This window comes from Leucopleurus acutus (assembly GCF_964270905.1).
Source record: "Leucopleurus acutus genome assembly, chromosome: 16".
Taxonomy (NCBI): Eukaryota; Metazoa; Chordata; class Mammalia; order Artiodactyla; family Delphinidae; genus Leucopleurus; species Leucopleurus acutus.
Window position 1 is genome coordinate 258,971 of NC_139158.1, and position 15,912 is coordinate 274,882.

The 15,912-nt window shown below is 61.8% G+C and overlaps 1 protein-coding gene across 1 annotated transcript in view; it reads right to left on the reverse strand.

The window, feature by feature from the left end:
- Positions 1-483: 483 nt before the first annotated feature.
- The window catches only part of PRKAR1B (protein kinase cAMP-dependent type I regulatory subunit beta), a gene marked incomplete at its 3' end in the record, with an annotated part of 84,802 nt that continues 69,373 nt past the window's right edge, over positions 484-15,912 (reverse strand). Inside the window, exons 9-11 of the mRNA XM_082856313.1 lie at positions 13,933-14,054; positions 984-1,065; positions 484-656 (exon numbers count right to left, since the gene is read on the reverse strand). Of these exons, the coding sequence (XP_082712439.1) occupies positions 484-656; positions 984-1,065; positions 13,933-14,054 (377 nt within the window). The remainder of the gene's footprint in view (positions 657-983; positions 1,066-13,932; positions 14,055-15,912) is intronic.

A 15,912-nucleotide genomic window follows, 5' to 3' on the forward strand; every position in this document is an offset into this window, starting at 1 on the left:
TCCCCTAAACATGCCGTGGGCTCCGGGGGGCCACGCCCCTCTGAGGCTGGAGCTAGCTTAAGCCGCCAGAGCCTCCCCGCCCCTGGCGTCTTGGGAGGACCCTCTGTGGGGGCGGGCATTTGAGGGAGGGGCTGGACCCTCTCTGTCTTCAGCCTCAGCTTCTCACTCCAAGCCCAAGAGTGCCTGTGGGGACCCCCGGCATGTCATCGCCCCACACCCTGGCCACAGACCGGGTGGCTTCGCATCACAGGGGTCGGCCGCCGGGAGCTGCCCAGCCTGATAGGAGAGGGGAGCCTCCCAGAGCTGGCCCCTCACCCCAGAAGACGTGGGGAGGAAGGCGGGTCCCTTAAGAGGAGCCAGTGGGGGGCGGGGAAGGGAGACGGGGAGGGGGCCGCCACCTCTGGAGGCGTGAGCCCGAGGGAGGGGCGGTGCCAGCTGCCAGCCTCGACTGGACGTGCGCGCGCACAGCAGCAGGAGCGCGGCTCAGACGGTGAGGGAGATGAAGCTGTTGTAGCGCTGGATGTTCCTCTTGAGGATCTCGGAGCAGGGGCCCAGCACGCGCTCGAAGCGGGGCCGGTCCAGCTTCACGCACTTGAGGGGCCCCCGGGCCACCACGGTGGCCGCCCGGGGCCGGTTCAGCAGCAGCGCGATCTCCCCTGGGGGCGAGAGAGAGCGTCAGGGCTGCGGATTTAGGGGAAAAGCGAAACCTCAGGACGCAAGGCCGCACCTGAGTGAACGTCTGTGCGAGCGCGGCCCACAAAGCGCTGGGATACACTTACACCATCGCCTGGAACTCAGATGGCGCCGGGCCTGGTCCTGACCCGCGTCCTGCCCTCCCGGGACCGCCAGCACCCAGGACAGGCCGCCAGGGTGCCCAGGCCTCGGCCAGGTCCTCCCACGGCCCCTGCGGACCTCACCTCAGGCCCTCCTGGGGCCCTGTGCGACGGCCGCCACCCCAGGAGGGAGCGGACCCCACAACTCACCGAAGTAGTCGGAGGGCCCGAGGCGCCCCACCTCCACATACTCCTCACCAGGGGACCGGCGCTGGAGGACGGAGGCTGTGCCCTGCAAATGCCAAGGGGACACGTGAGGGTCGGCCGGCTGGGGTCGGGTGGGCAAAGGTGGGGGTGCCCAAGGCCACCCCCGAGGGGCACCGCCCGCATCCCCCTCCCACTGGCTCCACGCCCCCCACCTGAAAGTGAGGCGTGGGGTCTGGGAGCTGCGGCCGTGCTCTGGCCCAGGGCACCTCCCGGGCACCACCATCCTCGCCGGCCTGGCTCCTGCCCCAAGCTGTCTGCCCGCGGGCGGGGCACGGGCAGAATCTGGAGGTGCCTCCGAGGGCAGCGCTGCTCCGAGCTGACCTTGGCTTAAGTTTCAAGGACGGGAGGCGCGTGGCCTCGTGGTCACGCCGCCCCGCTAAGCGATGCGGCCCCCTGGCCTCCAGGCGGGGTGTCCGCGACACTGGGGCTCAATGATTAACGCCAGCCTAGGCAGCTTGGCGAGGCCGCGTTCCACACCAGAGACTCGGCCTTCGGGGGCCGCAGCCCGGCAGCAACGAGCCGGCACCGGTGGCTTCCGCGCGCAGAGCCCCCTGGCCTGCCGTCTGGGGGCACCCTGGGGCCGGAGCCTCGTCGGAACCCGGCATCTTCCCCACACGCCCAAGGAGTAGCAGCAAGGCCTTATGAATCACCCCGCCAGCCCCACTGGCCTCACCGGCCGCTGCCGATGCCCTGGACGCACAGAGGAGCCTGGGCTGTCTCGCGGTGGGCTCGGCTCACCCTGGCTCACCCAGACCCGGCCTCGCAGCGCTAGCCTGGCTGCGCCCGGGTTAACTGGTGCCCCCTCCGCCCGGGCCGCAAGAGACTCGGTCAAAAGACCCCACCAGTGCCTGCCGTGACTGGGACCTCCGGACGCCCTGGGCGGACCCACGCGGGCCCCACTCCAGCCACAGGGCCGCTTGGCTCGCAGGCGTCTGGGGTGCTTACGAAGCTGGCTGACAGAGGGAGCCGGACCTGGAAGCAGCAGGCCATCTCCACCCGGCCCGGGCACTCCAGGAGTGCTCCCTGGGCCGTGTGCCCACAGGCCCCGGCCGAGGGACAGGGCCTGCGGGACACGTGGTCCCGTGCTGCCCCCACAGAGAGGAGTGGGGTCCTGCTCCCAACTGCCCCTGGAGTGGAGGGCAGTCAGGTCCAGGGATGACGGCACCGCGGCGCTTTTCTTGAGACAACGTTGCATTAAGCTAACTATCGTTTACATGCAGCCTTTTCACTTATATAACTTACATGCCTTTCATTCCCATTTTAGACAATTTTCCATTTTACAACTGGATCATTTTCCTCTTCAGGACCCCAGGGACGGAGCTGAAGTTCCAGCTGATAGAATTACTCAGTGAAACTCCAGGCTTAAAGCATCTGATGAGATGCTTCAAGCTCCAAACAACAGAAAACCCAACTCAAGGTGTCTAAAGGCTACTAAGGGTAACTGCTCTCCCGCAGAACCAGAAGACTGAGACAGGGCTTTCAGGGCTGGCTAATTCAGCGGCCCACAGAGGTGTCTGGACCCAGGCTTGTCCATGCCTCCTGCTCTGGTGGCCTCAGTCGAGTCCCTGTGCTGGCACCGTGGCTGCCACAGTTCCAGGGGTCACCCAACGCCTCCCCCATGCCATCAGCAGGGAAACCTTCTGGAAGCTCCCGGCAACCTCCCCTCACAGCTCACTGGCCAGAGCAGGTCACGTGCAAGCGATGCGACTGGCTGCCACTCCTCAGGCTCTGCCCTGCCCGCTTGGGACAGCGGTGAGGATTAGGGCTCAGTGGGCACAGGAGAGCAGGGATGGGCTCGGGTGGGCCACTGTTCTGTTTCTCACTTGTCCCCCGCCCCATGCAGACACCTCCCTGCCCTCTGCCTCCTCTGGAACCAACCGCATCCCCCATGGTCACCGGAAGCATTTCTCTCCTGGTCACATGTGGACCGGCCCATCTTACGATCGACGGCAGGTTGACGAGATGAAATCTGTTTCCACTGGGACGCACGGAGCTTTCCCACTCGGGACCCTGACACAGAGGATGTACGTGCACCCGTTAAGACTGATGTAATAACAGACCCTCCAGGCTGGACGGCATGAAGATGAAAGGTCCTCAGGGGGAGCCCTGAATAAGCAGGACCAACAGGGAACAGGCGGCCGCTCCGCTCGGTCCTCACACGTCCCAGGGCTGCAGGAGCACATGGCCACGGGACCATGTTGTCCCCAACAGGGTGTGCACTGCACCACACTCTCTTCCCGCTGCTGACAGCCCAGCCTCCACGGGGGGAGGTCTGGCAAGGGGCAGTGGGGCCACGAGAGGAAGGGCCACGAGGGACAGAGCCACGCCCCCCAGGGGTGCCTGTGACGACCGTGGGGTCACCACTTCACAAGACAGACACTTCCTCATTCTTCACCGCAGTGGTTCGGGGGCTCTTTGCTGCAGCAGCTGAGGCTGACAGGCCGCCACCCCCGAGCCCTGACGCAACGGCAGGACGTTCCTGTCCTGGGAAGGCAGAGCCGCCAAGCCCAAGGGCGGGGAGCGAGGGAAACGGGCGGACGGACTCGATGGGGTGGGACCTCCAACCAGCAGGGCCCGGCGTTCCCACGACACGGGCCACAGGCGTGACCAGCACGCGCCCGGCCTTCCCACCCCAGCGAAATCACCGCAGCCCTGGAACAGCCGTCCTGTCCGAGCTCATTTCCCAGACGGGCGTGAAGGCAGCATGGGCACCCTCGGGGAGTTGAGAGCCGGAACTCTGGGGGCTGGAGAAACACACTTGCCAGAACTCTAGATCATATTCCCCAAATTTCTCATTGATTCCAACCCAACTCTAAAAATAAATCAGGTCACATAGGAATCAGCCAGGGAGGAGCACAAGGAAAACGTCACTGCTGGAGTCTGGAGGAGAAGGGGTTACGAAAGGCCCGTTTGCCTTTCAACGCTTTTCAGTTTTTAAATTTTTCTACAAAGTCGAAACCCACATCAACTCTTTGGTTTCGACAACGGGCACGCGTGACCTTTATGAGACAGAAAGCAGCCAAGGTCGAGGAGAACGCACTCGCTGAAGCAGGGCCTCGGGCTTCCCGCTCCCTGAAGCAGCCCCTCCAGCCCGGCATAGAGCCCCCCCGACCGGGTCGGGCGCTGGCACAGCCGGGAGCCGCGGTCCCGCCCGCGCGGGCCTCGCCCTCCCCAGGGACATGGCCCACCTCCGTCTCCTCCAGCCTTCGGGCCATCACCCACTCCTCCAGCCTGTGAGCCGGACTCCGCTCGAGGGCGGGGAAGCCTACGCAGTGGAGAACGGCAGGCGCGGGCGCCCCAGGACCCACACCCTGGTGGGGTCAGAGCAGACAGGTCAGGGCTGTGGGCCGCTGGCCCCGCCCCACGGTGCGGCCCGGGGTGGGGCTGGGGGACGTCAGGGTCAGCGGCTCAGTAGGGACGGCACCTGGTGAGAGAGGAGCCCCCACCAGGGACCCGCAGCCGCGCCGGGCAGAGACTGGAGCTCGTGCGCATCCGGCCCAGCAGGGGAGGGGACACACGAGCGTGTCAGTGCGAAGGCCAGCCGTGCAGTGAGCAGTCACTCTCAGATCCCACTGACACCAAGTTCAGGGAGAGCAAACACTATTTTATTTGAATAAATATCTATCTTAAAAGAAACAGTATCACAGCCATAAGCAGGCACCAGCATCACCTCCCGTAAGCTAAAGGACAACTGAAAGAAGAACACAGGAGGCAGGTATGGGAAGGCGCCCTCGACGCGGCCTGAGCCCCGTGCCCTGGGCGGCTCCCCGCGGTCCAAGCCTGGCTCCACGACGTGCTGGCCGCACTCAGGGGAAGGCAAGGCACAGCCCGAGCCTCGGTTTCCTCATCTGCAGAAGAGATACGACGCCGGCCACCGCAGACTCAGGGAACCAGCGCGCGCAGGCCTGCAGCAGCACGGCCATGGTGGGGCCAGAAGCCGCCCTCGGGCCACCCAGCTCCCGGCCAGTGGGCAGCGGTGGGTGAGGGAGTCGACACCCCCGCACGGGGATTCGTCCAGGACAGCGCATCTGTTGGACTTTCCACGGACAAATCAGGCGTGTTTATGGCAACGGTCTTTGCACGCTGCTTATCTCTCCTCCCCTGGTGCCAGGAATCCCGTCCGGGGTAAAGCAGGACCTCGGAATCCAGCAAATGAGTTCCACATCTGTCTGTCTGGGAACGCCTCATGCTGTGTGCGGATACCAGGGAAACCAGAGCTGGGAACGGCTGAGGATGGGAAACACAGGCCCTCAGGGTTCCTCCAGCCTCCTGAGGGGGGCCGAGGGGAGGGAGGAAGATGGAAGATGGTGCTTTTAGACTTTTTGGGGGGGTGCACCCCCAACTTTTAAAACTGTTTCTTACGTTAGTTAAAAAAAAAAAAATCAGGAAGGAGCCAAGTCAATGAGAAGGACTGTAGGAGGGACCCACACAAACGGTCACGGGGGCAGAGGAGGTGGTGTCACCCTTTTCTGAAGATGCCTCTGTGTCACTGGTCTTATCCCAGCAAGTGACATTTTACGGGCATAATTATTTTAAATTCATTTTAGGAAAGGCTCTCATCCCTGAACTCAGAAGCTCTGAGCTCCAGGCCTCGGCACCTAGAAGCGGACCTTGGCAGCCTCACCGGAACCTTCACATACGGGATGCTCCTGGGGACGCACGGCCGAGGAGGCCCGAGGCACACGACAGCGTGTCAACCTGGGGGCACCGCGTGTGGGCTCAGTGCGTCCGCCCACAGGGGATGTGGTCAGGTCATTGCAAAGCCCAGGAGTGCCCGCCTGGCCGGCACCGGGAGCCGTCCTCACCAGGGCAAGGGTGACTGAGGTGCACGGGCTGGGGCCTACAAAAGGGGGGGGCTCCAAGAGGATGGGTCCCCAGCCCCGGCCCCCAGATGACAAGGTGACGAGGAAGGAGATGCGTCAGGACCTGGGAGCCCCCTGGACTCCTCTGACCCTCTCGGTGGACCTCAGAGCCGCCCAAGACAGGGCCTGGGCGATCCCGGGTGTGAGAGCCCCCCCGTGGGATCAGGAGAGGTGCTGTCGAGCACCAAGCAGACACCAGGTCGGGGGTCATCTCCAGCTCCTCTAAGATTCAGCAGTTGTGCTCCTTGGTATTTACCCACAGGGTCAGGTCGGAAGCTCACGTCCACACGAAAACCTGCACGAGGGTGCTTACAGCAGCTTTATTCAGAGCTGTCAAAACTGGAAGCCACCAAGGTGTCCTCCAGCAGGTGACGGATAAACAAACTGGTCCATCCAGACCAGCACTAAAAAGAAGTGAGCCGTCAGGCCCTGAAAAGCCACGGAGGAAACTTACATGCGCACCCCTGAGTGACAGGCGCAGTGAGGAAAGGCTTCGGGCTGTGTGCTTCCAACGACATGGCATTCCGGAAAAGGCAAAACTAGGGAGACAGTGAAAAGACTGAGCGTCGGGGCGTGGAGGGGGCGACCAGGTGAGCAGAGGGGGCCTTTACAGCAGGGAAACCACTGTGTGATACGGCGTTTGTCCAAACCCACAGAACATACAGCACCCAGAGTGAACCCTACCACGGTGGACCTTGGGTGACTGTGAAATGTCCATGCAGGTTCATCGATCGTGAGAGATGCACCACCTGGCGGGGGTGTTGGTAGTAGGGGAGGCTGTGCCCGTGGTGGGGCGGGGAGGGGCTGGTGGGAAATCTCGGCACCTTCCCATCCACTTTGTTATGAACCCAAAACTGCCCTTAAAAAATACAGTCTCTAAATAAAAAGAACTCCTCTGAGATCCGGATACCTCTCATTACTGGTGACCCAGCTGGCATGGAGGACAGAGGTCCGAGTCGGCCGGGACCAGTGGACACAGGTGCAGTGTGGCTCCCAGCCCAGCCTGGCTTCTGGAAAACCGTTCCTTCTGGTTCAGTCCAGAAGGAAAGTTTATCTTCCTGCTACTTTCTGGACCAAGACTGCCGTCCTTTGATGTTGACCGTGGCCAGGGGCACTGCTCTCACTCCCTGGACGGGGAGGGTCTGGCACCGACCACGGAAACCCAACAGCAACTAACGGAGACGGAGACCGCACCCACCCTGCGCAGGTGCCGACCAGACTCAGCACCTCCTGGCGGGGCCCCCGAGGCTGAGCCGTGAGGGCTGCCGCCCGTCCGGCGGAGGGCCAGGGTGAGCCCCTCAGACAGGTTCTCGAGCGAGGGAGGGTCCCAGGACAGGAGCAAACCCACCAGGCCCGTGGGAGGCCCCTCGGGAGCCGGAGCCTCAGGGCGGGATGGCTGTGGGCGTCTGGCTCACAGGGAAGCTTGGGCAGCTGGACAAGATGTCCCTGACCTTGCAGGGGACACAGGGTGGACGTCCAAACTCCTTGTCCGGAGCGGAGGGTGTGTGTGGTCCTGCTGCCCCGAAGTTGGCACCGCCCCCCACCCCCACTCAGCCCCCAGCACCCTGCCCCCCACCACAGCTGGCGCCTCTGGCCTCGTGCCCAGTGTTCCTCTGGATGCCCTTCCCCGACCTTCTCCATTTGGAGGACTCCTACTCATACGTCAATACCCAACCCACCGCCACCCGGGGTCACTGCTCCACCTCCCTGGCCTTCCCTTCTCCATGTGGGACCCATGCTCTCCCTCCCCTGCAAAGTCACAGCAAACTGCCCAGCGGCGGCCGTCGCCCCCCCACCCCCCTCCCCCAGTACACTGAGCCTCGGCCTGGTGCACGGTGGGGGCACGGACGGGCTGAGTCACAGATGGCTGTGACCTCGGATCTGTGCACTGTGGCCTGCAGCGGTCTCCGTAAAAGTTCCCGAGACGACGGCGAACTCGGAACACCCTTGAGATGTGAGTGGCGCAGCATCAGCTAGGAAAGCCCCCGGGGCAATGGCAGCGTCGAAGGGGTTGCTTTGCAGTCGCTTCAACATTGTGGACATTCATAGAAGTGATTTGCAAAGAGAGAAGATGATATATCCAAGCTCACGTTTCCATGGCAATGCCTCCAGCTGTGCAGCCCGCCTGGGAGCTGGCGGGGAGGGAACCCGCTCTTGTCCAGCTGCCCCCAGGCCCCGGAGGTTCTGCCAGGTGTGGAATCTGGCCACGGGGAGGGTTGCAGCAGAGGGGACCTGAGACCCAGGCCTGGCCCCACCCACGTCCTCTTCCCAGGGTCTTCCTGGAGGGAGAGGAGGTCCAGGAAGTAACCTGAGTCTGCAAGCCTCACAGGACTTGGCACGTTCTCGACGCGTCTGGCCCCTCCCTGCCAGCCCCACACGCCCTCTCTCCCTGGGGGAGGCCCACCAGGGTCTGTCCTGCCAGACGCAGCCGGGAACGCCCGCAGGTCCCACTGCTGGCGGCCGAGAGCTCCTCGGGCTACAGGGCGTTTCAGGCTTCGGTAACTAGAAGAGGTCCCGAGAACAGCCAGGCCACGTACGGCCCCCCGGGCTGCTGCAGGTCGGGTCCTGAGGGGCCAGGGGTGCTTGGGCCCCTGGGAAGACCCACTGGTGCCTTCTGTTCTCACGTCTGTGGGGCCCCAGGTTGACAACCGCAGGTCTGCCCTGGTCGGCTGAGAACCCGCTCCACGAGCTTTGGGGGTCAGGTGTCCGAGGGGCTGGCAGCGCCCACAGCTTCAGAGACGGCTGGTGTGAGCACACGGAGCTCCGAGACAAGGAGCCCCCTGCCGGGAGGCTTGGCACGGAGACCCTGGGGTCACGCAAGCCCAGCTCTGCCAGCCCCGCCTGGCTCCCAGAGCCCAGCACGTGCTGTTAGGGACTCATCGGGCGTCTGCAGGAGCCGTTTCTCACGTCTGTGCAGGTGCGGGTCTCTGCCAGCGCCTCCACACCTGGGGAAACAGCTCCCAGAGCAGCCTGTCACTGGCCCCAGGCTGTGCTCACCCGCATCCACCCAGGAGGGCAGAGGGATGGACTGAGGTCCAGCCAAGGGCGGGGGCCCGGGGCAGCCCGCGCTCCCACTCCCCTGGATGAGGCCTTGGCGTGGCCTGAGGTCCACAGCGGGGGAGCGGGACCCGGCTGGTCCACGCGCAGGGAGCCGGGGGCCCGGCGCCAAGGCCAGCGTGGCCTCCACAGGTGTTGCTTCCACAGAGAGGAAGGGCAGCACCAGGCCTGCCAGCCACGGGAAGCCGCGAGCCAGGGTCCCGCAGCCCCGCTCCGCTCGCAGGGCCAGCACACGCGGCAGGAGCCCCGGGCCCCGCCACCTGCAGCTCTGGGGCCTCGGAGCAGCCGGGCCCCTACACCCACCTGAGCAGAGGCCTGAGCGTTCCAGAAGGGTCGGAAGGCAGTGGTACTGGTCAGGGCTCTCCGGAGAAAGAGGACCGACGGCCTGTGCACTTGGGCAAAGATTTACGTTAGGGAATCTGCTCACACGACCGTGGGGCTGACGTGCAAACTCTGCAGGCAGGCCGGCAGGGAAGAGTGGGTGCCGGGACTCGGTCCAAAGGCCAAGGCCAGCTGCGGGGAATCCCTCTTCCTGGGGGACCTCGGCCCTCTTTTTCTTAAGGAGGCCTTCAACTGATTGGAGGAGGCCCACGCTCACCACAGAGGTCAGGGGCTCCACCCAAGGTCAACTGACATCGGTGTCAACCGCATTTGAGAAGCACCTTCACAGAAACACCTGGAGACCCGCGTTGGACCAAACATCTGCGTCCTGAGGCCTGGCCAAGTCGACCCGTGAAATCAGCCCTCACAGCGGGGCCTGGGGCCTGGGCCCCTTCCCGGCGCATCTGCAGTGGAAACGTCCTTTCCTGTCCAGCTGTCGGCTTCATGGGTGTCACGAGAACATGGGGCGGACGATGTGCTGAAACACATACATGTGCAAGCAGCCTGTTCGAGGGAATCTACTCCGATCTTCCCACCACGTCCTCTAAAGGCCACGTCGGCTCATCCCTTGGTAGTCTTGGGAGAGAACACGGCTGTGGGGCGGACACCACACCCCTTTCAGATGCGGCCGGTGACCACTTCTGGCCCCACGGGAAACAGTGGCTTGAGGCTGCAGAGGTCTCTGCGGCTGCATTTCAGCTCTGAGCGTGCGATGCCTGTGAACCCTGAGGCACCACCGTGACTTACCCAATTTGGTGGACCACAGAGGAAAAGGGAAAAACATCCAAGTTGCCAAGGAAACCACTTTGAATACATTTTACGATGTTGTGAAAACCGTACCTTCCAAGGGGGCTGGGTTACACTCCGGGCCGTACTATCGCTGTTACTGTGACTCTGCCCCCACTGCCACCCCCTCGGTCAGCGTTGGGGGGACACTCGGCCACAAAGCCGAACTCCCTCAACAGAACCAGCAGTGTCCCCGTCCCCGAATCGCTCTCCCAAGGCCCTCCTCAGACAGCTTTTGTGGCAGGAGGCGTCAGGAGCCCCTGGAGAGGGTCCCCACCCCACCCGTCACCATCTCCTGGTGATTCTATAAGGAACACGCCGCCCATAACACAAACCACACGGTCGTGGCGCCAGGTTCGCCCCCAAAGACAATCACGGAACTCGGCTCTGACGGCCTTTAATGGATGAGCTAGAGCAACGTCCAGCCCCAGAGCAGCAGAGAAGACGCAGACAGACACCCCCGGCCCAAAGGGCGTCAGTGGAAGGGCGAGGAGGTAGGGACACGCAGGAAACACAGGAAGCAATGTGCACACCACTCACACTGCTCTAGAGAAGTGCAGGATGCTCGGACACACACGTGCATACGCACGCTCACGCCCACACTGAGGGCCCAGCACTCCCAGAGCAAAAGGGCGGGTCCAGAGCAGGGATGCAGGGGCAAGACACGGCCGCGTCTGGGACCCACTACCTGGCATCGGCGTGTCCCTGGGGAAGGACCCCACAGGTGAGGTCAGACTGCACAGCCGTGGGGCTCACATTCAAAGCTCCCATTGTCACAGTCCCTGTAAGCTCTGTGAGGAACCCCGCTGACCCGTCTTTCACACGGCTTCACAATTTTTCTACCCGTGGCCTTGGCCCCAGAGAATAACGGACGACTGTCTGTGTTGGCCAGAGATGCTCACTCCCTGGGCCTCAAAACCGAGGCTGCAAACTCAGTGGCCTGCAAGTGTGTGCAGAGCCCGCCGGGGATGCAAGGGAGCAGGGTGAGGACTGGGGCAAAGTGGGGAGCGTGTCACACCCGGGGCAGCCGCCTCTTGGGTCCAGCTGGCTGCAGCCAGGCAGGGATGCAGATCCAAAGTGGCCTGATCCAGACGTTCAAGAAGAAGAGATCCAGGTTTTCATGGAAAATACCTGATTTTTATTTTATTTTATTTTATTTTATTTATTTTTTGGCTGCATTGGGTCTTGGTTGCTGGGCACGGGCTTTCTCTAGTTGCAGCGAGCGGGGGCTACTCATCGTTGCGGTGCGCAGGCTTCTCATTGCGGTGGCTTCTCTTGTTGAGGAGCACGGGCTTTAGGCACGCGGGTTTCAGTAGTTGTGGCATACAGGCTCAGTAGTTGTGGCTTGCGGGCTCTAGAGCACAGGCTCAGTAGTTGTGGCGCACGGGCTTTGTTGCTCCGCAGCATGTGGGATCTTCCCGGACTGGAGCTCAAACCCGTGTCCCCTGCATCGGCAGGCGGATTCTTTTTTTTTTTTTTTTTAAGCATCTTTATTGAAGTATAACTGCTTTACAATGGTGTGTTAGTTTCTGCTCTATAACAAAGTGAATCAGCTATACGTATACATATATCCTCATATGCCCTCCCTCCCACCCTCCCTATCCCACCCCTCTAGGTGGTCACAAAGCACCGAGCTGATCTCCCTGTGCTGTGCGGCTGCTTCCCACTAGCTATCTGTTTTACATTTGGTAGTGTATATATGTCCATGCCACTCTCTCACTTTGTCACAGCTTACCCTTCCCCCTCCCCGTGTCCTCAAGTCCATTCTCTAGTAGGTCTGCATCTGGGCAGGCATATTCTTAACCACTGTGCCACTAGGGAAGTCCCCTGATTTTTAAATAGTGACAATTAATTCAAAATTTTTTAAAAAAAAACACGGTGCAGGCCAGTGCAAACCCCAACACCCCTTGTGTCCGACGGCAGGCTCAGCTGCATTTGGAGAGTGTGAGCAACTTTCTGCTGGAACGTCCTCCAGAAACCACGAACCAGACACTGGCTACCTTCGCATGAGGATCTGAGATAAAAAGCACAGACCTCGAGGGACCACAGTTCCCTCAAAGTCCTGAGAGTAGAGCCCCGGAAATGTTCTGAGTCAAGCCGTAACTTTCACCCCGGGGGCTTGCTTCTGGGGAGAGCAGGCGTGAGCCTTTGAGATGACCTCTCTGAGGTCACGGCCGGGGCGGGAGCTGAAACGCAGGGTTTGCGGCCTCTCAGGTCTACGGAGGGGAGACCTGGCTGGCAGGAATCATAATTTGTTCTGTCTGTGGTTTTTCCCCTTTCTTTCAAGAAACATTGTTGAACGAGTCACCCACCCCAGGACAGGAATGCTGCCTGCGGGTGGATCCCTCAGCAGGGTTCCTGCAGAAGCACCCCCAGCCCTGGGTCTCAGGTGGGAACCACGTCCATCATTCAGCTGCAACCCCAAGGGCCCTCCCGCCCCAGGCTCAGTGCCGAGACGTGGACTGGTAGGTAACAAAGGTCCCGGTTCCCAAACGCACACTGTAAAGCTCTGTGCTGGAGCCACCAGGACCCTCCTGAGGTGGTTCTCCTGCTGAGCCCACAGCCTTCCAGATCTTTCCTGCGTGATCAGCAGGCAGGTGGCGGGAAGAACCACAGGCACGCCCTCCCAGGAGGGGCTGCTGCGGGAGCCCAGATAAAGTCCCCACGGAACTCGCGGGTCACAGGGCGGGACTTTGCTTGTGGACTGAGGCACAGAGGCGGGCAGGCGCCAGGCAGCAGGACCCGGAGCATCCTCGCCGACAGCAGCAGCCTGGGAAGTCACTTCTGTTGTTTTAAACCAAGAAAGTGGCTCCAAGTCCGGCGATGTCGGTCAAATGCCACCAGGGGCTGAGCCTTTGTCACTTCCTTTCTGTGCACCAACCCCAAGGCCGGCACCACTCTCTCTGGACGGCACAGTCACCCCCTCTGCGGCTGCGGCCGCGACCAGAGCAGGCTTTCAGACTCGAGCCGCCCCAGCCTCTGCCGCGCTGAAGGCTCCTCATCTCCGACGGCAAAACGTGCAGCTGGAGCGTGTGTTTTCCCGGGCAGGCGACATAAATTCTTCCCGCCAGGAGGGCCAGGGAAGTAGGAAGTGAGCCAAACTCACATAGTTTTGGGTCTGTGTCATGGGGAGGGTCCCATGGCGAGGCGGCCCCGGGGACCGTAGCCTAGGCGCAGCCCCAGGCGGGGGGGACACAGCGGTCATGCAGCTGCTCACCCCCATCAGTGACAGGCTGAGCGTGGCGGCTTCGGATTACGGCCCAGAGCCAGCTGTCGCGGTGGTGGGGGATGGAGGAGGGAACAGTGACTCACGCGGGTCCAGGTGGAGAAATCTGGCGCCAATCTTCCAAATTAAACTTTTAACTGGAGACCACTGATATTCACACGCAGTTGTAAGAAGCAGCACAGAGAGATCCCACGTGCCCTCAACTCACACATCTCCCCCAAGAGGATGCACTCGTCACGCCGGGTTCCGGCTCAGGGCGGCCCCCACACCCCGGCCGTGTCCCGATCCCCACGTTCACCTTCACACCTGGAGTGCTCAGTCCGTGCAATGTCTGCACGCGTGTGGGCTCGGGCACCCGACCCACTTCCTCAGAGGAGACCCCGCGATTCTCAAGGGCGAGGATACCCAGTGGGAGGCCTGTCCGCATGCAGGATGAAGGTGGTGGGGGAACGGAGCACGGGGATCAGGGATGCTGGTCCCCAGGGGAGGGGCACGTGCAGACTGGGCGTCCCCCACTCGTGGGCGGCCCTCCTCGTCTGGGGACCACGCAGAGCCCTCCCCACGCCCAAGCCGGACTCACCTCTGTGATGATGAAGAAGTCGTCCCCAGGCTCCCCCTGGACCACGATCTTCTCTCCGTCCTCAAACTGGACGGGCTCCAGTGCGTCAGCCACAGTCAGACGCTCCCACTTCTCCAGGGACTCTGCAGCAGGGGACACGGGGGCGTGGGGGTCACGGGGGCCAGGGAGGGTCGGGGGGTCAGCTCCCCACCCCAGACAATCTAAGAAAACACCCACATGGCCAGCTCCAGGGTGATGAGGCTTTGCTCCATCACAGGATGAACAAAACAGAAAGCAAATTTCTGTGCAGGAGGCCCGGGTATTTTCACAAGTGAGTTGGGCCCAGGGTGTACACGGCTCAGCAGGTGGACAGGGCTTCAGAACTGGGAGCGATTCTAACCTACATCAAAGGTTTAACGTAGATGACAGGCACTGGACGTTGAGTCCAAGTTAACTCAGGATGAAATGCCTTTGTTATCTTCAGAAGAACAGAGCTGCCTATATTTTTGCAAACAGTATAATCACAGCTCAGCACTAGGGCTACCAAGGGGTTTAAATAATTCAGAGGTCGAAGCAATTTCCTGTTCATAAGACACCATTCAGTGCCATTCAAAGAGCATACAACTGTATTTACGCGGCTAGAGGTGTAGTATACCTTCAATTATTTGGGGTCAAAATACTTCATTCCAATGGCAAGTCTACTTTGGTACTTGCAAATTCTGTGTGTCTTTGCACCCTTTCTCACGCCTTCCCCTCCCCGTCACTATCCACCCCTAGCCCTCAGGCAGGGAACGAATACCAGCGCGCTCCTTTTCTAAGAGCTTAATGGTTGCCTGATTAACTGTTTCTCTTTTGGCCAAAGAAACTTTTCTGGCCTACACTTATCAGCTGCACCATGTAGGTCAGCCGCTAAAAATACAAAGCAAAGCGTTTATTTTAGATCTCGAGTAGGAGGGGGATTTCTCTGCTTGAAAACTCCTGCCAGGGCCACACGCTGAAAAGGACACGCTTTTGACCAACCCCGGGGCTGCAGCAGATTCTGGAGCCGCTGCCAGCACGCTGGTCCAGCAGCCTCCGTACCGGACGGGAGCTGCCCCGTGACCCAGACCCCGGGCACCCTCAGGAGGCCGGCATGGCGGCGAAGACGCAGGTGACTTTGGAGGGTCACGGTTGGTGCCGAGGTGGAAGCTGGTGCCGGTAAACGTGTGACTGCTGCTTGGTTTCCTTCCAGGGCGATGAGAGGCATTTGATTTCACAGCCTTGGGCTTAGGAAGCTCTCGTCCTCCTGTGTGAGCGGTGGGTTTTCCTATTGGATTTGAGACCTGGAACCCGAGTCCCGAGGTCGGAGAGTCAGAGCTTCCACCCTCAGCAGCGTAAATCCCAGCACAGAACTGCTGGAAGAGACGGAGATCGGGGCGATTCCTTGGCCCTGATTTCTGAAGCGGAAGCTTTGGGGGCATTTTTACTGCGCTCAGATCCCTGGGTCCCAGGTGTGGACGGTCAGCTCAGGTGGGAAATCGGTGACTGGCCGGGTGGGGCCACTCCCAGCGCTGCCCTTCTGGAGGGGGGTCTCAACGCTGCCAGGGAAAGTGGCGGACACCCCGCAGAAGAGACACAGAAGGCAGCCCTCAGTCAGCGGCGGCCAAGGGGCAGGCACACCCGGAACAGACTGGCCTCGGGGCCGACGCTTTGGGAGAATGTGGACCCTCGGGCCCTGCCTCACGGCCGCTGCCCCCCAGCCCTGAGCCTGACCCCGGCTCCCCTCCCAGGAGACCCCCTTTTCCTGCCTGGAGGCCTGAAACCTGCTTTTCCCCTTGAAATAGGGTCAGGGCAGGCCCCCTGAGCTGCCTCTACTACCTCCCTGGAGCAGGGGGGCCGGGAGGGACGCGCCGGGTGGGCAGCCATCCTGCAGCAAGTGCATCTCCACATCCGTCCCCCAGGCCTGCGCCGTGTCCTCTGCCGGGGGACCTGACCCCGCTGCTGCCCGGCTGCCCCCACCTT